At 52.3% G+C, this 23395-nt stretch overlaps 3 protein-coding genes across 9 annotated transcripts in view; 1 reads left to right on the forward strand and 2 right to left on the reverse strand.

Moving 5' to 3' along the window:
• LOC114449808 (mitofusin-1) overlaps positions 1-1530 on the forward strand; it is a 10260-nt gene extending 8730 nt beyond the window's left edge. The window contains 5 exon segments of the mRNA XM_075353437.1: positions 1-4; positions 74-468; positions 536-732; positions 835-969; positions 1379-1530. The exon segment at positions 1-4 is cut by the window's left edge and continues 99 nt beyond it. Of these exon segments, the coding sequence (XP_075209552.1) occupies positions 1-4; positions 74-468; positions 536-732; positions 835-969; positions 1379-1445 (798 nt within the window). The 3' untranslated portion in view covers positions 1446-1530.
• A 1146-nt stretch (positions 1531-2676) lies between these two features.
• On the reverse strand, positions 2677-23367 carry pex5lb (peroxisomal biogenesis factor 5-like b). 6 transcript variants are annotated; one of them, XM_028426711.1, is made up of 15 exons: positions 23228-23367; positions 23086-23148; positions 14316-14411; positions 12799-12913; positions 11958-12182; positions 11620-11734; positions 10392-10479; positions 8986-9084; positions 8365-8484; positions 6509-6652; positions 6353-6423; positions 6066-6278; positions 5823-5988; positions 4285-4442; positions 2677-4018 (listed from the first exon to the last, which is right to left on the reverse strand). In XM_028426711.1, the coding sequence occupies exons 3-15, from the start codon at positions 14385-14387 to the stop codon at positions 3820-3822; spliced, it is 1785 nt and encodes a 594-aa protein (XP_028282512.1). In that variant the 5' UTR covers positions 14388-14411; positions 23086-23148; positions 23228-23367; the 3' UTR covers positions 2677-3819. The 6 variants fall into 6 exon arrangements, with proteins under 6 accessions (XP_028282512.1, XP_028282511.1, XP_028282509.1 ...); XM_028426710.1 differs by lacking the exon at positions 23086-23148 and having other exon boundaries at positions 23228-23261; XM_028426708.1 differs by lacking the exons at positions 23086-23148; positions 23228-23367 and adding an exon at positions 20863-21121.
• LOC114449231 (dual specificity protein phosphatase 18) lies at positions 21659-23315 on the reverse strand. 2 transcript variants are annotated; one of them, XM_028426716.1, is made up of 2 exons: positions 23228-23315; positions 21659-22696 (listed from the first exon to the last, which is right to left on the reverse strand). In XM_028426716.1, exon 2 carries the CDS (start codon positions 22694-22696, stop codon positions 22031-22033), a length of 666 nt encoding a protein of 221 aa, XP_028282517.1. In that variant the 5' UTR covers positions 23228-23315; the 3' UTR covers positions 21659-22030. The 2 variants fall into 2 exon arrangements, with proteins under 2 accessions (XP_028282517.1, XP_028282518.1); XM_028426717.1 differs by lacking the exon at positions 23228-23315 and adding an exon at positions 23086-23133.
• Positions 23368-23395: the final 28 nt, after the last annotated feature.

Raw genomic sequence — 23395 nt, forward strand, 5'->3', positions numbered from 1 at the left:
ATCGGTACGTCCCCGCCTCACTGCACCAGCAGACCAGCGGCAGCGTGACTCTCCTCTGCTCCTGTCTCTGCAGACAGTGTCCGTCCTCTGCTGTCTCCATCCGTCCAGGACCAGCTCTCTGCTCCCTCCTCCTCTTTCGAGATGACCTTTGACCTCGGCCTTGCCGCCCTCTGTGCAGACTTTCAGGAGAACATTGAGTTCCAGTTCTCTCTGGGATGGACCGCCCTCGTGACGCGCTTCATCGGTGCCACCAACGCCAAGCGCGCACTGAGCAGCTCCGACCCGAGAGTGCAGGTGGGGCGTCACGTTCAGGACTTTAAACACCTTTAACGATTGACCGCTGAATCAGCCTCCGTCTCTCAGCAGGAGGGCTCCTCCATGAAGGATGAGATGGTGGTTTCCATAGCAACAGGCCTGGTTTCCGTCACCTCCCGAGCATCCATGACAGTGCTGGTGATTGGCGGTGTGGTAAGTCCTGCTGGGATGATCACACACACACTCTTGCTCCCCCTCAGCTGTGGGTGTGTCGCTGCAGGTGTGCCGCTCGGTGGGCTGGCGTCTCATCGCTCTGTCCCTGTCCCTGTACGGCCTCCTCTACCTGTATGAGAAACTCACCTGGACTGATGCCAGCAGGGAGCGCGCTCTGAAGCAGCAGTTCGTGGAGCACGCCACCCAGCGCCTGAGAGCCGTTGTCCCCGTCACTAGCGCTGCCTGCAGCCAGCAGGTGTTCAAGTAAGACCCCGCCCCTTCCTGCTGCACACAGTGACCTAAAGCACACCTGAAGACAGCTACACCCTTTACACTGCTGTGTGTGTGTGTGTGTGTGTGTTTCAGGGAGCTGTCATCAACCTTCGGCCGTCTGAGTCAGCGAGTCGACCTGAGTGACGCCGAGCTGGAGGGGAACATCCGACAGCTGAGCTTCAGGATTCAGAGACTGGAGAACATCCAGAGGAGGTCCAAGGCCTTCAGGTGAGGAGCGTTTGGTTCACACCACTGCACAACTCAGCCGGGTGGGGAAGAGTTGGATTAACGTCACCAGCCGCTTCACAGCACGCTCCCTCTAACAGCAGAGCCCCTGTAGTTATACACTGTATATCTGAAGCCCCACCTGCCCCCCTTTGAAGCAGACCCTCGTCCCCACCTACCCCCCTTTGAAGCAGACCTTCGTCCCCACCTGCCCCCCTTTCAAGCAGACCTTCGTCCCCACCTGCCCCCCTTTGAAGCAGACCCTCGTCCCCACCTGCCCCCCTTTGAAGCAGACCTTCGTCCCCACCTGCCCCCCTTTCAAGCAGACCTTCGTCCCCACCTGCCCCCCCCCCAACCCCCTTTAAGGCGGAGCTGACGTTCCCGCCCGTCTGACCTGTGGTTCTGTATTCAGGAACCGAGCCACGCAGCTGGAGACCCAGCTGGAGGCCTTTTCTGCTCAGTACTTGCAGGGAAACTGAGGAGGAGGAGCAGCGCCCCCTGCTGCTGCACTCATTCACCTACAGGTCACCCCAGCTTCGGCACCGGATCGATCATTTATGGATTGATTACTGATCAGAACCCAAACACTGCACGCATGTCTGCTCAGAGTTCTGTGGAGGACCAGCCTGTGAGATGGCTGAAGTAAGACACACCCCCTGGTGATGTCATTGGCGTTCTGTCCGAAAACCCAGAACAGAACCTCAGACTGATTCCTGTAATGATCAGTCGATTAGCTGATAATCAATAAATAACTATTGATTAGTTTTCAGAGTTTACTGTACTTTGGACTTGGTGCTGATGCTTGTCCTGATCAATCAGCTGATCAATCATTCAACAGCTCAGGTCTGCTGATCGATCAGCTGATCGATCAGCAGACCTGAACTGTTGAATTCTTTGTGTGGATGTATTGGTAATTCATCAATAACTGTAGTGAACACTGATTAGAGAAGCTTCCTGTCTGATCCGTATCAGCAGGGTGGATTGGCTTTCTGTGTATGCTCTGATTATTGATCAAAGTATTGACTTCATCGTGTATCCAATAAAATGTATCCATACATCAGCCAGAAACATCTCGGTCTGTTCGTCCTCAAGCAGCAGCTGCTCCCATCAGACCTGCAGTTATTGATCTGAGCAGTCTGATCGGCAGCCTCAGCTGGTTTCTGTCTGTATGTGTTGTCACACACACACACAGACACACAGACACACACAGACACACACACAGACACACACACAGACACACACAGAGACACACACACACACACGCACACAGACACACACGCACACAGACACACACACAGACATACACACAAACACAGACACACACACAGACATACACACAGACACAGACATACACACAGACACACACACAGACACACACACAGACACACACAGAGACAGACACACGCACACACACAGACACACACACACACAGACATACACACAGACACACACACAGACACAGACACACAGACACACACACAGACATACACACACAGACAGACACATACACACACACACAGACATACACACAGACACAGACACACACAGACATACACACACACGCACACACAGACACACACACACAGACACAGACACACATATACACACAGACACACACACGCACACACACACAGACACACACGCGCCTGAGTTCTGCTTGTAGCCATGACGTCTGGCTATGACGTATTGATCACAATGATTGGACGTATTGATCAGCAGTTTATTTTCTAAAATATCAGTTTACATGCATTTAACATCAAAACAAACCAAGATCTGTGATTGACATGTGATGTCATCGGGCCGTCAACAGGAAGCAGATCCCAGACTCTGAATCTGAAAGAAACTGTTTCCTTTGTCGTCAAATGAATCTGATCAACATGTGATAATCAATAAATAACAGCAGCCTCAGAAACCTACGGTGCTTAAATATGTAACATTGATGAGTAAATTGATTATTGAAGGCATGCGTGTAATTTACTTTGATTCTCTGAAGATTCATTTGTAATTCAGGAAATGATTTACACTGTTATTGATCTTCCATTAAACGCTTATTTCTCTGCAGTTTAAATATTTCTGTTAAAATGTGCTTAAATATTTGAAGCTGTGTAAAAATAATGCTGCAGAGTTTACAGGAAGTGCAGAAACCAGCAGAACCTTTCAGAATAAAAGCCCTGAAGAAAACAAATCCCTTCATTTCTGCTTTAGACTGACGCCTCCTGCAGGCACACATGGGCGCAGCAGCCCTGCAGGCGACGCTACGGTCATCTGGTTTGGTCACATGAGCGGGGTGGTGCTGCTGCAGTCCCAGCCGTGGCCTGCAGGTGCTCAGTCTGCGGCTCTGCCTCTGTGTTGTCAGGAGCGAGCGGCTCCCCCTGCTGGACATGAGCGGTGCCTCACGTGACATCAGACGGTTTCACTTCCTGTTTTATGGCTTCAAACTTTTAACACAGAAAATGGAATCTGAGGTATTTTCACTAGGAACTCTTCACCCTCCTCTTCATCACTGACCTCCATCTGATCATGTGACGACTAATGAAGCAACACTAACACTGAAGCAGCTTATTGCTGATTAGATCGGTAATATAAGTGTGGGTCATTTGAACTAATAAAACTTCATGTTTTATTTACGCACATGAAAACTGAAGCACGAGTGTTTACATCGTCAATAATAAACACAGCAGAGGCTGATCAGCAGATCAATAAGGGATGTGCTGATCAGAGGTCAGTGTGAAGAGGAGCCGCAGGATGAAGAGGCTCAGCTCCGCCCCGCGCTCAGGTCTAACAGGAAGTTAAAGGGTTGTGCTGCTGTATTGCTGTTGTCGCCTCTTTGGTTTCAGTCTCTCCGCGCCGCGCTCACACATCGCCCATGTCGAAGGCGTTCATCAGCACGTCCAGGTCCCCCATGTTGGCGGCCTGGAACAGCTCGGGTCGGTCCATCATGGAGATGGCGATTCGCAGGGCGGCCCAGATGTTGGCCGACATCTGCTGGTGGCTGCAGCGCTGACTCCGCCTCTGTTGGTTCAGGGCCGTCAGGAAGTTACTGACCGCCTCCCTGCAGAAACACGAGCAGGTCAGCTGGGTCACTGCACACAGCTGGAGACGCCACGGCCCAGCGGGCGGGCTTACCAGCGGGCGGGCTTACCTGTGGGTGGGCTTACCTGTGGGCGGGCTTACCAGCGGGCGGGCTTACCTGTGGGCGGGCTTACCTGTGGGCGGGCTTACCAGCGGGCGGGCTTACCTGTGGGCGGGCTTACCAGCGGGCGGGCTTACCTGTGGGCGGGCTTACCAGTGGGCGGGCTTACCAGTGGGCGGGCTTACCTGTGAGCTCCCAGGTTGATGCAGCTGATTCCCAGGTTGTATCGAGAGCGGATGAATCCGGGCTGCAGCTCCAGCGCTCTGGTGTAAGCCTCCACCGCCTCCTCGCTGCGGTTCCCGTTCGCCAGTGTCGCTCCCAGGCGGTTCCACAGCAGGTAGTCCTGAGGGGGGGCAGGAAGTCCCAGGTCAGCGTGACAGCACTGAGATCCTGACCTACAGCTCCGAGCTGTGTGTGTGACCTGTGTGTGTGACCTGTGAGTGTGTGTGTGTGACCTGTGTGTGTGTGTGTGTGACCTGTGTGTGTGACCTGTGTGTGTGACCTGTGAGTGTGTGTGTGTGACCTGTGTGTGTGTGTGTGTGACCTGTGTGTGTGTGACCTGTGTGTGTGACCTGTGAGTGTGTGTGTGTGACCTGTGTGTGTGACCTGTGAGTGTGTGTGTGTGTGTGTGTGACCTGTGTGTGTGTGTGTGTGTGTGACCTGTGTGTGTGACCTGTGAGTGTGTGTGTGTGTGTGTGACCTGTGTGTGTGTGTGTGTCTGACTGTCTGTGTGTGTCTGTGTGTGTGTGTGTGTGTGTGTGTGACCTGTGTGTGTGTGTGTGTGACCTGTGTGTGTCACCTGTGTGTGTGTGTGTGTGTGTGTGTCTGTGTGTGTGTGTGTCAGTGTGTGTGTGTTTCTGTGTGTGTCAGTGTGTGTGTGTGTTTCTGTGTGTGACCTGTGTGTGTGTGTCTGTGTGTGTGTGTCTGTGTGTGTGTGTGTGTGTCTGTGTGTGACCTGTGTGTGTCACCTGTGTGTGTGTGTGTGTGTCTGTGTGTGTGTGTCTGTGTGTGTCTGTGTGTCTGTGTGTCTGTGTGTGTGTCTGTGTGTCTGTGTGTGACCTGTGTGTGTGTGTGTGTGTGACCTGTGTGTGTCACCTGTGTGTGTGACCTGTGTGTGTGTGACCTGTGTGTGTGTCTGTGTGTGTGTGTGTGTGTGTGTCTGTGTGTGTGTGTGACCTGTGTGTGTGTCTGTGTGTCTGTGTGACCTGTGTGTGTGTCTGTGTGTGACCTGTGTGTGTGTGTGTGTCTGTGTGTGACCTGTGTGTCTGTGTGTGTGTGTGTGTCTGTGTGTGTGTGTGTGTCTGTGTGTGTGTCTGTGTGTGACCTGTGTGTCTGTGTGTGTGTGTGTGTCTGTGTGTGTGTGTGTGTGTCTGTGTGTCTGTGTGTGTGTGTGACCTGTGTGTCTGTGTGTGTGTGTGTGTGTGTGTCTGTGTGACCTGTGTGTCTGTGTGTGTGTGTGTGTGTGTGTGTGTGTGTCTGTGTGTGTGTGTGACCTGTGTCTGTGTGTGTGTGTGTGTCTGTGTGTGTGTGTGTGTGTGTGTCTGTGTGTGACCTGGGTGTGTGTCTGTGTGTGACCTATGTGTGTGTCTGTGTGTGTGTCTGTGTGTGTGTGTGTGTGTGTCTGTGTGTGTGTCTGTGTGTGACCTGTGTGTCTGTGTGTGTGTCTGTGTGTGTGTGTCTGTGTGTGTCTGTGTGTGTGTGTGTGTGTCTGTGTGTGTGTGACCTGTGGTCTGACAGACAGAGCTGCACTGAAAGCTTCCACCGCCTTGTTGAAGTCAGCACTCAGGTTGTAGAGGACGCCCAGCCCGGTCTGCAGGTCCGGATCCAAACAGTCCAGGTTGGACAGAGCCGCTTCCTCGAAGAGCAGCAGCACATCCTGCAGCTCCGACCTGCTCGCACACACAGGGCGTGGCTTCAATAATAAAGTGCATCTCAATCTTAACGTGAGCTCCTCGGGGTTTCGTACCTGGCCAGCGCAGACAGCCGGGGGCCCCTGCGTGGCGTGGCTGGGGAGCCCTGTAGTGGGCTGCGGCTCCCCTGGGCGAGGTGTCGGTACCGGGGGTTGTGGCTGATCCAGCGGCACAGGGCGTCGCAGGCCTCCCGCTGCATACCGCTGTTAGTGAAGCTGACGGCGAGCGCCATCAGAGCGGACAGGTTGTTGGGGCGGAGCTCCAGACACCTGCAGCAGGTAAAGCGATCAATAAGTTCCCAGCAGAGGGCGCCATGTGATATTATGGTGAAAGGTGAGCAGACCTCTGCAGGGACACGATGGCGCCCTGTTCGTTCTCGTTCTCGGCCTGAGTCATCCCCAGAACCTGCCACGCCTCAAACACAAGGAAAGACAAAGGTGACCTGAAGCAGCGGCACAGGAACGCCCCCACCCACAGCCCGCGGGCCGCAGCGCCCCACCTCTGAGTCCTGCGGGTCCTGCATAATGGCGGCCTCCAGCAGCAGCACGGCGGCGTTCAGGTCTCCCTCCCGCGCTCTGTCCTGAGCCTCGGCGAAGGCGCTGGGCCACTCTCTGTACGGGTTGTTGGGGTTGAAGTGGTAACCCTGTCAGGAACAGCTTTGTTAGGTCACATGACCTCAAAGGTCACAATAAGCCGTGCAGACAGATAAAATCAGCTTCCCATCATGCACTGCACACACATGTGGTGAGGTCATCTCCTGGACGAGGAATGAATGGTTAAATGTATTGATTATAAGAACTGCCCCACAAGATGGCAGCACGTCCCACACACTGCTGCATGTTCAAAGAAACCTGACACATGTTTAAGCCTCATTGATCGCTGTGTTCAAACCGATCAGTTCGCTCCAGAGATCAATGAGTCAGAAGCAGCGATCGATCAGTCTCAATCAATCAATCTGAGGAACCAGCCTGTACACACTGAGTCAACAGCAGAGCTCGCTCACACACACACAGACACACACAGACACACACACAGACACACACAGGTCACACACAGACGCACAGACACACACAGGTCACACACAGACGCACAGACACACACACAGACACACACAGACACACACACAGACACACAGACACACACAGGTCACACACAGACGCACAGACACACACACAGACACACACACAGACACACAGACACAGACACACACACAGACAGACACAGACACACACAGACACACACAGGTCACACATACACACAGACACACACACAGACACACACACAGACACACACACAGACACACACAGGTCACACACATACACACAGACACACACACACAGACACACACACAGACACACACAGGTCACACATACACACAGACACACACAGACAGACACACAGACACACACAGACACACACAGACACAGACACACACACAGACACACACAGACACACACAGACGCACAGACACACACACAGACACACACACAGACACACACAGACACCCACACACACAGACGCACAGACACACACACAGACACACACACAGACACACACACAGACACACACACACACACAGACACACACAGACACACAGACACACACAGGTCTCACATATACACAGACACACACAGACACACACACACAGACACACACAGGTCACACACATACAGACACACACAGACACACACACACAGACACACACAGGTCACACATACACACAGACACACACAGACACACACACACAGACACACACACACACACACACACACAGACACACACAGGTCACACATACACACAGACACACACAGACACACACACACACACACACACACGCACACACACAGGTCAGACACACACACACAGGTCACACACACACACAGACACACAGACACACAGACACAGGCACACACACACACAGACACACAGACACACACAGACACACACACAGACACACACACACACACACAGACAGACACACACAGACACACACACAGACACACACACACAGACACACACACACACACACAGACACACACACACAGACAGACACACACAGACACACACACACACAGACACACACACAGGAAATAAAGGTGTGAAAGGCGCAGCAGCTGATCAGCTGTTCCACATGTGTGAGCAGATGTTCCAGAGTGTGTAAACATCAGAGCGGCTTCACCTCCATCACCATGGTGATGTAACACCTGAGCGGAGGAGGGATTACTGCCGGATTACTTATCTCGGGATTAAAACTGCAGATTAACAAACATCTGAGTGATAATCTCCCATCATTAATACCCAGGCACAGAGGCATGCTGGGAAATGTTTCAAACGATGCGTTTGCTCTGAACGCACCTTCTCAGCAGGGGAGACAGACGGTGCGCCCGGCTGCTGATCCTCGGACTCCTCCAGCCAGTTCCTCCGGGCAAGCTCCTCCCACTCTGCCTGCATCTTGTCCCAGAACTCCGTGTCCGACTGGAACCAACAGCAACGTCAACAATGAAACCACGGCAACAGAAAAACAACAACAACACCAACATGAAAGTTCTAAGGTCCTCCAAAACATGTCCTGCATCTCCCACAATGCACCTGTGTGGTGTCTCTAAGGAACGGCGGAGGTCTCTGATTGGATGTTTACAGATGAATCAGAACCTCAGCAGCAGGACCGCCGCCCCTCGTCAGAGCCAATCAGATGTCAGGGTAGACTTAGAAAGCACATACAGCACCACGTCAGTAATGTTGACATGAGGAGGAGGAGCTTCTAATCACAGAGGTGTTCTGATTGGTTCACCGAGCCTCCAATGAGCATCTGTACTTTAACCACACCGCCCTGAGCCCACCTGACGGATCTGAGACATTTAATTTTTCCAGGGTGTGACTGTGGATGAAGACCACAGCTCTGTCCAGGATCCGCCTTCAGTCCCTTCCTGTTCTACCAGTCTGACGAGTCGATGCCTGAGCAGCGGCTGCTCTTACCTCAACTGCAGCCTTTGCTCTGACGAACTCGTCCTCCAGAGACTCGTTTCTGGCCAGCAGAGAGCGAGTCCGTCTGCGCTGTCTGGACGCCCCACAGTCCTGCACACACACACACACACACACAGGAAGGTCAGCCAGCAGCTGTCAGCGTGAGACAGTGAAACAAACCAACAAACTTTGAACAAAGTCAAAGCTGAGCTGAACTCTGAGGACACACAGACCGGTGCCTCCTTTCCCAGGAACCCTCAAAGTTTTATTTACTGCTGTGGTTCTGCTGTGGTACTGCTGTGGTACTGTGTGGTTCTGTGTGGTACTGCTGTGGTACTGTGTGGTTCTGCTGTGGTACTGTGTGGTTCTGTGTGGTACTGTGTGGTTCTGCTGTGGTTCTGTGTGGTTCTGCTGTGGTACTGTGTGGTTCTGCTGTGGTACTGTGTGGTTCTGTGTGGTACTGCTGTGGTTCTGCTGTGGTACTGTGTGGTTCTGTGTGGTACTGCTGTGGTTCTGCTGTGGTACTGTGTGGTTCTGCTGTGGTTCTGTGTGGTTCTGCTGTGGTACTGCTGTGGTACTGTGTGGTTCTGCTGTGGTTCTGTGTGGTTCTGCTGTGGTACTGCTGTGGTACTGCTGTGGTTCTGCTGTGGTACTGTGTGGTGCTGTGTGGTACTGCTGTGGTTCTGGTACTGCTGTGGTACTGTGTGGTTCTGTGTGGTACTGCTGTGGTACTGTGTGGTTCTGCTGTGGTACTGTGTGGTTCTGTGTGGTACTGCTGTGGTTCTGCTGTGGTACTGTGTGGTTCTGCTGTGGTTCTGTGTGGTTCTGCTGTGGTACTGTGTGGTTCTGCTGTGGTACTGCTGTGGTACTGTGTGGTTCTGCTGTGGTACTGTGTGGTTCTGTGTGGTACTACTGTGGTTCTGCTGTGGTACTGTGTGGTTCTGCTGTGGTTCTGTGTGGTTCTGCTGTGGTACTGCTGTGGTACTGTGTGGTTCTGCTGTGGTACTGCTGTGGTTCTGCTGTGGTACTGCTGTGGTTCTGCTGTGGTACTGTGTGGTTCTGCTGTGGTACTGTGTGGTTCTGCTGTGGTTCTGTGTGGTTCTGCTGTGGTACTGCTGTGGTACTGCTGTGGTTCTGCTGTGGTACTGTGTGGTGCTGTGTGGTACTGCTGTGGTTCTGGTACTGCTGTGGTACTGTGTGGTTCTGTGTCGTACTCCTGTGGTTCTGCTGTGGTTCTGTGTGGTACTCCTGTGGTACTCCTGTGGTTCTGTGTGGTTCTGCTGTGGTTCTGTGTGGTACTCCTGTGGTTCTGCTGTGGTTCTGTGTGGTACTGCTGTGGTTCTGTGTGGTTCTGTGTGGTACTCCTGTGGTTCTGTTTGGTTCTGTGTGGTACTCCTGTGGTTCTGTGAACAGCTGACCTGTGTGGAACTGATGAAGTCCAGGTCATCGAAGCTGTGGATGCCGAAGCTGTTCTTTGTTAGTGGATCCGTTTTAAACTCAGCAGACCTGAGGAAGCACAAACATGATTTTAGCGCCACCTACAGCGTCCAGAGAAACATCTGTCAGTCCTCACAAGCTTATTTCAACCAATCAGATCAAAGAGGGAGCAGAGCAGGCTGCTGAGGACCTCCCACGGCTAGCTAGTAGCAGTTAGCATGGGTGTAGAGGAGCGTAGACCTAAAACCACACTGCTGTCTCTGTCTGTCTCTCTGTGTCTCTGTCTGTCTCGGCCTCTCTGTCTCTGTCTGTCTCTCTGTGTCTCTGTCTTTGTCTCTCTCTCTCTCTCTCTCTGTCTCAGCCTCTCTGTGTCTCTGTCTCTGTCTCTCTCTCTGTCTCTGTCTCTCTGTCTCAGCCCCTCTGTCTGTCTCTCTGTCTTTCTCTCTGTGTCTCTGTCTCTCTCTGTCTGTCTGGGCCTCTCTCTGTCTTTGTCTCTCTCTCTGTCTCGGCCTCTCTGTCTGTCTGGGTCTCTCTCTGTCTGTCTCTCTGTGTCTGTCTCAGCCTCTCTGTGTCTCTGTCTCTCTCTCTGTGTCTCTGTGTCTGTCTCAGCCCCTCTGTCTGTCTCTCTGTCTCTGTCTCTCTCTCTGGTTCCTGTCACGATGACCTCTCAGGCTGACACATCTGTCTCTCTCTCTGTGTCTCTGTCTTTGTCTCTCTCTCTGTCTCAGCCCCTCTGTCTCTCTGTCTGTCTGGGCCTCTCTCTGTCTGTCTCTCTGTGTCTCTCTCTCTGTCTCAGCCTCTCTGTCTCTCTCTCTGTGTCTCTGTCTCTCTGTGTCTGTCTCAGCCCCTCTGTCTCTCTGTCTGTCTCTCTCTGTCTCAGCCCCTCTGTCTCTCTCTCTGTCTCAGCCTCTCTGTCTCTCTCTCTGTGTCTCTGTCTCTGTCTCAGCCCCTCTGTCTCTCTGTCTGTCTGGGCCTCTCTCTGTCTGTCTCTCTGTGTCTCTGTCTCTGTCTCTCTGTGTCTGTCTCAGCCCCTCTGTCTCTCTGTCTCTGTCTCTCTCTGTCTCAGCCCCTCTGTCTGTCTCTCTGTCTCTCTGTCTTTGTCTCTCTCTCTGGCTCCTGTCACGATGACCTCCCAGGCTGACACATCTGTCTCTACAGCTGTTGAAAGTGTGAATGTGAGCTGAGACCGGCTTCCTGTCAGAGCATTACCACAGCAGTTCGCTGGACGAGTGATGAGAGGTGCATCTTTTCTCGTGTCTCCTCCTACGTCCTCCATCCTCCACGTCCACCTCATCCCATTTGTCCAGAGGAGACGACAGGCTGACTGAAAGCAGATGGGACAGGAGGAGGAGTGTGACTGATGATGGAACACCGAGGTGGACATGCCTCACAGCTCTGAGGTCAAACAGGAAGTCTCATCACAACAAAGCTCAGATTAAAGAGCAGCTTTCAACCGAATGAGGTGCTTACAGAGCGCCACCTCTGCAAAGCTGCTTAATGTGTGTGTGTCAGCGAGTCACAGTATGTGTGGACACATTATGTCTCACCTGAGTCCAGTGAGACCCTCTCTGGTGTCCTGGGACTGCCGGGCAGGTGTTCCACCTCCACCTGGATCAGCTCCGTCTCTTCGGGTCTGGCTTGGTGTCGCGGGCTCTTGGAGCTGCCTTTCCTCCTCAGAGGACTCCTCCAGTCCTTGCTGCTGCTGCCATTTCTGCCTGCACGGCTGTTCCCTGGCTCGCTGAGGTCCACCAGGTCCAGAGCTGTGGACAGAACTGCAGGACGAGATGAACCATCAGAGCAGCCATGAAGACAAACAGGAAGTCTGACGTTATCCATCTTTCTGCAAAAACACAGGACATCACAGCTGAGGACAGTCAGGAGCTCCGCTCACCGACCCATCCGTTTATCATCAGACTGCTGCCACCTGCTGATGAGGAGGGTGCTGTCACAGCTTCATCTCTGAACATGTTACCGTGGTAACCAAGGCTGAAACCAGGCAGTTGTTCTGAACGTCCTGTCAGACTGAGCTGCTCTCAACAAAGTTGGACTGGGTGGTGTGTGTGTGTGTGTGTGTGTGTGTGTGTGTGTGTGTGTGTGTGTGTGTGTGTGCAGAGCAGTGCTGGAGGAGCCAACAGGGGGTCACAGGTGTTAATTAATGTCTGCTGTACCTGCTGAGTTGGAGGTGACAGGTGGCAGGAGGGGAGGGAGGACAGCCAAGGACACCAAGTTAGAGGAGGACAGGAAGTTTGAGACATGGGGGGTCAGAGGGGGAGAAGTCAGAATCCTCTGCTTCCTCCTCCTCTTGAATAAATGATCAGTCATGATCAGAACAAATATGGCTGTGTGTGTGTGTGTGTGTGTGTGTGTCTGATAATTAGCTGGGTGTACCTGCTGTGTTGGAGGTGAGGGGTCGGGTGGAGGAGGCATCTCCGCGGCTTTCTGACAGGAAGTCATCGATGGAGGGACTCAGCAGGGGGCGACTCTCCTGCTGCTCCCCAACCAGCTGTAGAGCACACACACACACACACACAGCTCATTATACACAACAACACAAACATTTCAATCAATCAACCATTAAAAATCAATCAGTACTTTCTGAGAATCTCTGAAATGAACTCGCACAGAGACACCTGATCTCTTCAAAGGTTACTGCGCCCTCATTGGTGGATTTTAAACTGGGTGTGGCCCAGGTGTGGGTGAGTCAGTCCCACAGACCTCCATGTTGGAATGTCCAGGTCCAGTCCAGACACCTCTGCGGGTGTTTTAACCCTCTGCTGTCTCCGCTCTGACAGATTAAATGAGCTCTGCTGACAGAAAGCTGCGCTCTGCTCGAGCTCCTCCATTAAAGTAATGACGTCCATATCCGTTATTATGATAATGGCAGCAAGGACCTGATGGTGACTCCTCTTTATGTGATTAGATAAAGGTGGTCTGGATTAAAGTGGACTAATCTGGATGAAACAGGAGGCTGGAGGTGGGAATCTACCAACAAACTGCGTTATCTTCAGCCGAACCTTCAGACCAGGAGACCAGTCTCATGATGCTTCGGTCACGATGCTGCAGGCCTGTAAACCCAGGCCGCAGAGCCGCTGCACATCAGCTGAGGGCCGCCCGGTCCTCTGGAGGTTTCACTCTGCACAGATGATCTTCTGCAGAGCATGTGATCTGGAGGACTGCCTGTCCTGACGGAGGCCCGATTTAACCTGATCACAGATCAGTGTGTGCCGTCCTAATCCTAATCCACAGCTGGAATATGCCTGTGTTTAATCCATCGCTGTCCAGTAAAAATCCCTGAGGGGAACCAGCGGGTACAGACACCACAGAAGAAGAACTCAGAGGAGCTTTACTCAACCTAAGACCTGAGATTATATCATCAGTGTTGGAGGGTGAACGAGAGGCGGGCTCTTCCTCCAAAGACTGATGTGGAGCCTCCTGCTGCCGCTTCTCACGCCGCCAGCGTTTTGGAAGGAGAAATCTGGACTCACTCAGTCAGAGCCAAGAGGCAAGTCTGACTAAATCCTCCAGGTCTCCAGACGGATTAATGATGAGTCCGTCTGAGAAACGCGGCCGAGCTACACCAAAGAACAAACTATTGATCCAAAGGCCTCCCACAGATCAGAGCCACTAAACATCAATTATAATGAATGAGTGTGTTCAGAGTGTGCGTGCATGTGTCATCATCACAATGCTCAAAGTGCACATTAAAGATTCAGCAGCAGAGCGCTCAAATGAACGTTTCACAGCTGATCAGATGGATCATTAAATGGATTAGATTAGATTAAATGTGCTAACTGTGTGTGTGTCCTCTGTGGGATGATCAGCTGGTCAGAGTGGACACTAAACAAGCAGAGACACAATAAATCTGAGCAGTGAGAGAAACAAGCAAGCGTGGTTGTCATGCCAACCTTGGTTGTCACGGTGAGGAGGGGATTTCCTTCAGAGGAGGCCTTTTTACCAGGAAGCTCCTTCAGCACCATGGCAACGACCCTTTCCCCTTTCCCCTACAACAGATCGACAGGTTCACTCACTCAGCTCCCATTCACAACTGTTCATGTTTCCATGGAGACACAAACGCCACTGAAAAATAAGATCAGAGTGAATCAGTCTGACTGTGAGCCGCTTTCATGCAGCTTTAACTCGTGTCGTCCAGACGTCACACAAAGACACACAATCACCCCGCTGTTTGACAAAAGATGAATGTGCTGGAAACCACAGAAGAAGAAGAGCAGTGAGAAGCTGCCCGATGGAACGTGATGGACACGGAGCAGCTTTCTGCCCGCTGCTCCACCCACCTGGAAGGTCGCTCACCTCCAACTGAACATCACCTGGTGAAATGTGTGAAGGTTCAGAACACAGAATGAAGGAAAAAACAGGATAACACACACAGTGTTCCTGTGACAGCAGCAAGCGCGTCAGAGCAGAACCTTCAGCAACCTTCAGACACAGCACATATCTACAGCTGCACACACACTCTGAACACGTCCCGTCACGTTTCACCGCCTCCAGCACAGATAGCTCCGTTACCTTAGCCTGCATTAGCACAACTTAGCTAGCTTATGTTAGCTTAGCAAGGATGCATCAGACAGTGTGCAGACATGTATGAGGTACAAGGATGAGGACCCAACAGCACGGCCAACAAGATGCCATCTAGATGTACGGTGAACGACTGAACACATGAGGACCTGATCGGGTGTGGGTGAGAATAAAACCTGGATGACAGCATACACTCAGCATGGAATGAAGCAGAAAACACATGGACCAAGGGATATAATGATGCAGAGTCACTGTCAGAGCTGTAGATGTGAGGGAAGAGTCTGGATGAAGGGATCTGGTCATGTGACCTAGATCCAATGATAGAAGTATGGGGTGGTGGGGGGGGGGGGGTGTTATAAATTACCTCATGAAATGGCCTTAACTCACTGCTCTAGCTCAGGTTTAACTCTCCTCCCTTATTGAAACGGTTAACTGGAGGTTTCCGTTCAGGCTGAACAGGCTCTGCTTTATGACACAGGACCCAGGCCTACCAGCACTACAGGCGAACCAGCACTAGAGGCGTACCAGCACTACAGGCGAACCAGCACTAGAGGCGTACCAGCACTACAGGCGTACCAGCACTAGAGGCGTACCAGCACTACAGGCGTACCAGCAGTACAGGCGTACCAGCAGTACAGGCGTACCAGCAGTACAGGCGTACCAGCAGTACAGGCGTACCAGCACTACAGGCGTACCAGAGGTACAGGCGTACCAGCACTACAGGCGTACCAGCACTACAGGTGTACCAGCACTACAGGTGTACCAGCAGAGGTACAGCCGTACCAGCACTACAGGCGTACCAGCACTACAGGCGTACCAGCACTACAGGCGTACCAGAGGTACAGGCGTACCAGCACTACAGGCGTACCAGCACTACAGGTGTACCAGCACTACAGGCGTACCAGCACTACAGGTGTACCAGCACTACTGGCATACCAGCAGTACAGGCGTACCAGCACTACTGGCATACCAGCAGTACAGGCGTACCAGCAGCGGTACAGGCGTACCAGCAGAGGTACAGGCGTACCAGCAGCAGTACAGGCGTACCAGCAGCAGTACAGGCGTCCCAGCTGAGTGGTAGCTGCTGACCTCCCGACCTTCAGTCTGCAGAGAGACGAGCTGACGGAGTGAAATCAGTGAAGCGAGTCAGCAGAAGCTCTGAATCAATAAAACATCATCCACAGATTTATTATTAGATCGTCTGCAGGCAGGAAACGTTGAGGATGAGTCACCAACACCTACAATCTGACATCATGTCGCTTCACACCTGAACACACAACAGCCTTAAACTTCACTGAACGTATTGATCATCTGACAGCAACAGAGAGTCCAGCTGGAGCTCAGGTATTAACGGACGTGCTGCTTCCTGTGCACTCCTCTCATGGATTGCTGCTCATGTTGTGTTCCTGTTGTGTGTCTGTATCTTACAGTGCAGGAACTTGTAGAAAACAGCCTGTTAGTTCCTGCAGCCTCTGCACCCCTGCTGCCTTTGTATGTGAATGGTTCTCACCTCTGTGTTCAGGCTCGGTGTCTCTGAAACATCATCAGATCAAGTGCTCTGTTTCCTCACTGTCAGTGTGTGTCTGTGTGTGTGTGTGCTGGAGATGCTGCTGACTAAAAATAACCTGCTGTTGTGCTGAGCAAACACTCCCCCATCAGCAGTCCCAGCAGAGCTGAGCTCAGGGCTACAGCACCACAGACCTGCAGTGTACTGCTGCTCTACTCCAGGTCTGTATCCACAGCACAGTAACACACTTAATGCTGTCTGCTGCTACAGTGCCTGCACCCAACCTACAGACGCACACCTCACTGCAGTAACACAACCAACCCTGCTGCTGCAGCCGACATACCTGAGACTAACAGCTGTTTGCTGGGTCACATGTTTAAAGCTGCTCTTTATAGGTGGAGGACGGCCGGCGTCACACGTGTGTGTGTGTGGTGTATATGTGTGTGTGTGTGTGTGTGTGTGTGTGTGTTTGTGGTGTATATATGTGTGTGTGTGTGTGTGTGTGTGTTTGTGGTGTGTGTGTGTGTGTGGTGTATATATGTGTGTGTGTGTGTTTGTGGTGTATATGTGTGTGAGTGTGTGTGTGTGTGTGTGTGTGTGTGTGTGTGTGTTGTGTGTTGTGTGTGTGTGTGTATGTGTGTGTGTGTATGTGTGTGTGTGTGTATGTGTGTGTGTGTGTGTGTGTGTGTGGTGTATGTGTGTGTGTGTGTGTGTGTGTGTGTTTGTGGTGTATATGTGTGTGTGAGTGTGTGTGTGTGTGGTGTATATGTGTGTGTGTGTGTGTGTGTGTGTGTGTGTGTGGGGTGTATATGTGTGTGTGTGTGTGTGTGTGTTTGTGGTGTATATGTGTATATGTGTGAGTGTGTGTTTGTGGTGTATATGTGTGTGTGTGTGTGTGTGTTTGTGGTGTATATGTGTATATGTGTGAGTGTGTGTTTGTGGTGAATATGTGTGTGTGTGTGTGTTTGTGGTGTATATGTGTATATGTGTGAGTGTGTGTTAGACAGAGTGTGAGATGGTGCAACTGTGCCAAGGACGCAGCAGCAGCTCTGCAGCTGTGACCCTGGACAGTTTGGTATTTATATCGTCCAATGATCCGGCAGCTCCTCACTGATGAATCTTGTATGGAGCGTCCCCCTGTGGCTCTGCGGCTTCACCCTCACTGTAACTACAGTACAGGACCACTACGGGAGCCTGCAGAGGACACACATGATAGAGTGTGATGCGATCCGCCTGCACAAACACCTCCACCTTCCTCATTAAGAACCGCATGCCAGGTGAGGACCTGAACCCTGGAGTCTCCGGTCCATCTGAACCAGGCCTGACACTCTTCTTGCTGCCTTCTGATGTGACTGAAGAACCGGAGAGAAGGTTCCTGCAGGTCAGAGCCGCTCTCCCCTGATGGCTCTGCCTCAGATGATCAATGAACCTCCGCCCACAAACAGCTACAGCCATTGGTCACTGGCTGAAATCTGACTCCTGGATCGAGTTCCTCGGGCTCAGCAGAACTCTGGATGTTCTGCCGACCTCGCGGGGCACAAACACACCTGGGATCTGCTGTGCATCTGTAACCAGAGCCGCAGGAAGCTCCCAGCCTCTTCACAAAATCCATTCGATCCTCTGGTCACATTCTTCCCAGCACCAAGGTCAGGCGGCCTTTCCCCCGCCGAGCGCCGCACTCCTCACCCAAAGAGTGCAATCACAGGAAGAGGAGGCCCATGGCTGCTGGGTTCTAGTGAGACTAGTCAGAGTCCAGTCAGGACGTGCTGTCAGTTCTGACCAATCAGCTGCTGTCCCTCAGAAACAGGACGACCTCTGCGGCGGTTCTTTACAGGAACACCGTCAGACATGACAGGACATCATTTAATCTTTAAAGATGGCTGAACTGAGCAGGTTTACAAACACCCCTGAATCTACCAATCAGGAGAGAGCACTTCTCCACGTCTGTAACCGCTCAGGTGTTCTGTAACACGGCGGGAAGCTGAGAACCTCCGTGACCGATCCCTCAGTCCCTGCCCACATGTGGAGTTCAGTTCAGTGGAAGCATGCTTCAGACTCCACCTCCCTCATTTCCTGTCGCCGTTAATGATGTCACTGCTGTCGCCAATCATCGAGCCGGTCTCTGCCGGCTAAACAGACTCTGTTAGCAGTTATAATCTGTCTGTTACAGCCCAATAAAGGTTTTATTAAACATTAATAAACAAACACAGCCGCTCATGCTGCTTCTTTAAACCATCATTATATTTATAAGTCAGGTGACGTCACTTCATGTTCTTTTAGCCGGGCTGTGCAATGCATGATGGGACATATCGCTGAAAGTACACTACTTCTCATGATGCATTGTGGGATACATTGAGGGCCCTATGGGGGGGTCTATAATTTCTCACTAAGAACTCAGACAGCACCACAACATGGCGGAGGCTCTGTACAGACTCTATGTAGACCACATGTAGTGATCAGGGAGCGGTTTCACAGCCAGCTGAACACGGCAGGAAGGTCAGAGGTCAAATCATCTGAGGGTTTAAGGATTGATTCTGGACCAGCTGACTTTCTGCAGCGTCACATCAAAGCGCGCTCGCTGTTCTTTTATCTGCACTTTGTTGCAGAGCATCAAAGTCACTTCCTGTTTTTTCTGCAAACATCCAATCAGCTGCCGCTCACTGTGCCTCTGGACAAAATAATGTCTATGTCCTGGAACCTCGCGCTTCTTACTGATCGCAGAACACACTCCATCAGCTCCTCCATGCTGGTGCTCCGCCCAGAGACCCAGTCCTGGGCGGATCAGCTGACACGCCATTGTGACAGAATCACAGAGTGACAGTGATGATGTCATCAGTGAGTCCACTCTGTGAGGAAGCAGCCTGGATGAGACCAGGATTAATCAGAGTACCCGTGTGCCCACCTGCCAATCATCCATCAGCTGCTGCTGTTGTACTTCACTACATAAGCAGGAGGCAGGTGGTGGATCAATCAGGCTGATCAATACCTGCAGATCAAAGACACACACACACATGACACAGTATAACAACTGCTTAGAGCACACACACACACACAACCACACACACAACCACACACACAGAGACACAACCACACACAGAGACACAACCACACACAGAGACAGCCACACACAACCACACACACAGAGACACAACCACACACACAGAGACACAACCACACACAGAGACACAACCACACACAGGTGACACAACCACACACACATGACACAGTATAACAACTGCTTAGACCACACACACAAACACAACCACACACACAACCACACACACAGAGACACAACCACACACAGACACAACCACACACACAGACACAACCACACACAGACACAACCACACACACAGAGACACAACCACACCACACAGGTGACACAACCACACACACATGACACAGTATAACAACTGCTTAGACCACACACACAAACACAACCACACACACAGAGACACAACCACACACAGAGACACAACCACACACACACAGACACAACCACACACACACACAGAGACACACACACAGACACACACAGACACACACACACACAGACACACACAGAGACACAACCACACACAGGTGACACAGTATAAGAACTGCTTAGAGCAGAGTATGTGGGAGACTGCACCTCAGCACACACAACCACACACACACACACAGACACACACACAAACACACACACAGACACACACACACAGACACACACAGACACACACACACACACACACACAGACACACACACACACACAGACACACACACACACACACACACACACACACACACAGACACACACACACACACACACACAGACAGACACACACACAGACACACACACACACACACAGACAGACACACACACAGACACACAGACACACACACACACACACAGACACACACACAGACACACACACACACACACACACACACAGACACACACACAGACACACACACACACACACAGACACACACACACAGCAGTGCATCAACCTCAGATCAGACTCAGTGACTCTGAAACATCTTATTGGCTGTTTGTGGGGGGGGGGGGGTCAGTATGAACCCAGCCTCCTCATTGGCCGAGAAGAGAGAACCGTCATCACCACAGACCTGACACGTTCAGAACCCTAACATGGACCAGCATCAATACCAGAACTCCGGAACACTCAGAAACATCATGGAAGTTCAGGCAGGACGTCTCAGCAGCTTCACACACTGATCAGATCAATGAACGGGTCAACAGAATGACCTCAGATCTGGTCCACAAAGACTAGCTGGTCCTTCAGCCAGTCTGACCAGCACCTGTTCAGGTGAGCGTCTTGACTGATGCGTGAGTCACGTGTCACTGAGCCTCGTTTACATTGCAATAACCTGATGTACAGCCTGTCAGTCAGGAAAAGGGGCTGAGCCTCACCTGAACCTGGTACATGTTTCGGTCAGTTCGGCGGGACACAGCTGGAGCTGCAGGCGCCAGGAGTCCGCGCCAACCCGGCTCCGCTACGAACGACGGCTCGGTATGTCTCCGGTGCCTCAGCTCTGGCCAAACACGCCGATTCCCCGCCCCGCTACCGGCCCGGTCCGCGCTGTCCGATCTGTCCAGCGAACAAGCACCCGAACGCCCCGGGATCCTCTTTTCATCTCGCTCCGCTCCGGTGGAGGGCGGGACGAAAATAAGCCGAGCAGAGCCGAGCAGCTCCGGGCTACACCGAGGACGAGGCGCCCCGGCCACTTCCGGTGAGGATTTTCACAGTAAAATCCTGTAAAACCCTCCGCAATGATACACATACATTATATTATGTACTGAATGTCCTCTAATGACATGCAGCATCACTGTCCTCACAAACACCGGAAGTCAAACAATAACAGCTGTGTATTTATTGGTTCCTCATACACAGAGGAAAACACCAAAATGGACTCTCTGAGGTGAAACCTGCCCTCGCCTGTCCCCGTGTGGACACCAGGACCAGATCTTTCCCCACAGCCCTCCCTGGTGTGTGATGAGGCAGTGTGTACTTGTGTTGTGGGTCTGGATAGGAGACATGTATTGGGAGCCATCAGAGGATGGAGCGGCAGAGCAGAGTCAGACATCACGACTTCACCTCACCCACTGTGACTTTCTGAGACAGTTTTGACGGCTTTGAACTGCAGACACATGTTGTATGAACACAGATGAAGACTTTATTGATCCCTGCAACAACACACAGCTGTCAGTACATCAATCACTTCTCAGTAGCTGCATCCAACGACCTGCCTCGCTCAGGAAGGCGTGCTCGCTCTGACAGCGGCTCCCTGTGAAACGTCTTCCAGGAGATGCACCAGGTTCTGGTCACTGCTCACATGCTTCCTTCTGCTGGCCTTCTTCCTGTTTCAGCTCTGCTGGCGCTCCTTAGCCCCTCTGTGCCCTGAACTCCCACGCGGTGCCACAGTGGGGGGGTGTTTTAGGCCCGTGGAGGTTGTGTGTTCTGGTCCCCCACTCGATGATCCACATACTGCCTTTTATGTTACAGTATGAGCACACTCAGGAAAACCTGCAACCGGCTCACTGACCTCTGACATCATACGAGCCCCTCACAGCTGTTTGTTTAGATTTTGGCGTTGCTGGCTTTAGACCCTCTTCTACATTTAACCCCAGAGGACGTCACCTGAGACAGTGATGATGGAGGCGACCGGGTCACCAGAGGCGACCGGGTCACCAGAGGCGGCCGAGTCACCAGAGGCGACCAGCTGCTCTGCCAGTCATTTGGCGTTGTCCTCGTCAGCCTTGGCGTCCTTGGCGGTGGTGGTGGCACCGTCTCTTCGCTGGCCACCACTCTGACGGTGTTCCTGCCGTACAGCCTCCTTTCGTACTGCAGCAGCTGCTCCCAGAAACCAGCGTTCAGCCTGATGTACGGCCGGCTCTCCTGCACCCAGTGGTGCGCCTGGCGCAGGGTCACCCCCCTGTAGCGCATCAGGTACGCCATTACTAGTGCCGGGGAGCGGCTCATGCCAGCGGCGCAGTGCACTAGCGTCCCTCCTGCACTATTGCTGTGGATACGCTCAGCGACTCTCTCAAAATGGTCGCCAAGGCGGGCGCTGGGCAGGTCGCATACAGGAACCCGCACACATTCCACGCCCGGGTAGGTGGGGCAGGCGTGGTTCAGAGTGGCGTTAACGATCAGGGTGATGCCTTTCTGGGACACCAGCGCCGCATTAAGGGGCACATCAGCCCCACTGAGGAAAAGGGTGGGGGTGATCTGAGACAGCGCCATCTGTCGAAGACAGGGAGGTTACTGCACTCTGAGGACTGAGCAGCTTAGGTAAACAGTTAGCATAGCTTAGCACAGCAACTACAATCAAAGGCAAAAAGGTAATAATGTAGCTGAGCATGCAACAAGTAGGAGGGCAGACAGCATAGCTTAGCACAGAGACCATAAGCACGAGGAACCAGACAGTCAGCAAACACTCAGGAGTCAGAAGGAAAACAGCCGAGCACGGTTCAGTCTGCAACACAGTGGAAAAGAACTGACCCAGCCTAAAATCAAAGGGAAGCAGCCAAGCACAGACTGAATCAACACATGCTAACGAAGATTAGCTTTATTATCCCCTGAAGGAAAATACTGCACCCTGCATTCAGGGCTCAGACTCTCAGACTACTCACAGACCCACGGTCCCTGTTTCCAGTCTGTGTGCTGTGCTAAGCTAACGGTCTGTAAATGTGTTTCTGTTGGTTCCAAGAATGACATCATCACAGAGTAAGTCAGCTGATCAAACATAACATTGATATAAAACGTGTCTGTTACCTGCTGAGTGCCCGGACCCCTCTGAGCACTGCTGACTGACACACACACACACACACCCCGTACATGGTGCTGTGTGGGTCCTCCAGCCAATCACCTGAAGGGTTAATTTTAGAGTGACAGCTGAAAACTGCTGAGTCACGTGACTTTGAGCAGCGCGAGAGCTCAGTG

Source organism: Parambassis ranga, chromosome 17 (genome assembly GCF_900634625.1).
Source record: "Parambassis ranga chromosome 17, fParRan2.1, whole genome shotgun sequence".
In the NCBI taxonomy this organism is placed as follows: domain Eukaryota; kingdom Metazoa; phylum Chordata; class Actinopteri; family Ambassidae; genus Parambassis; species Parambassis ranga.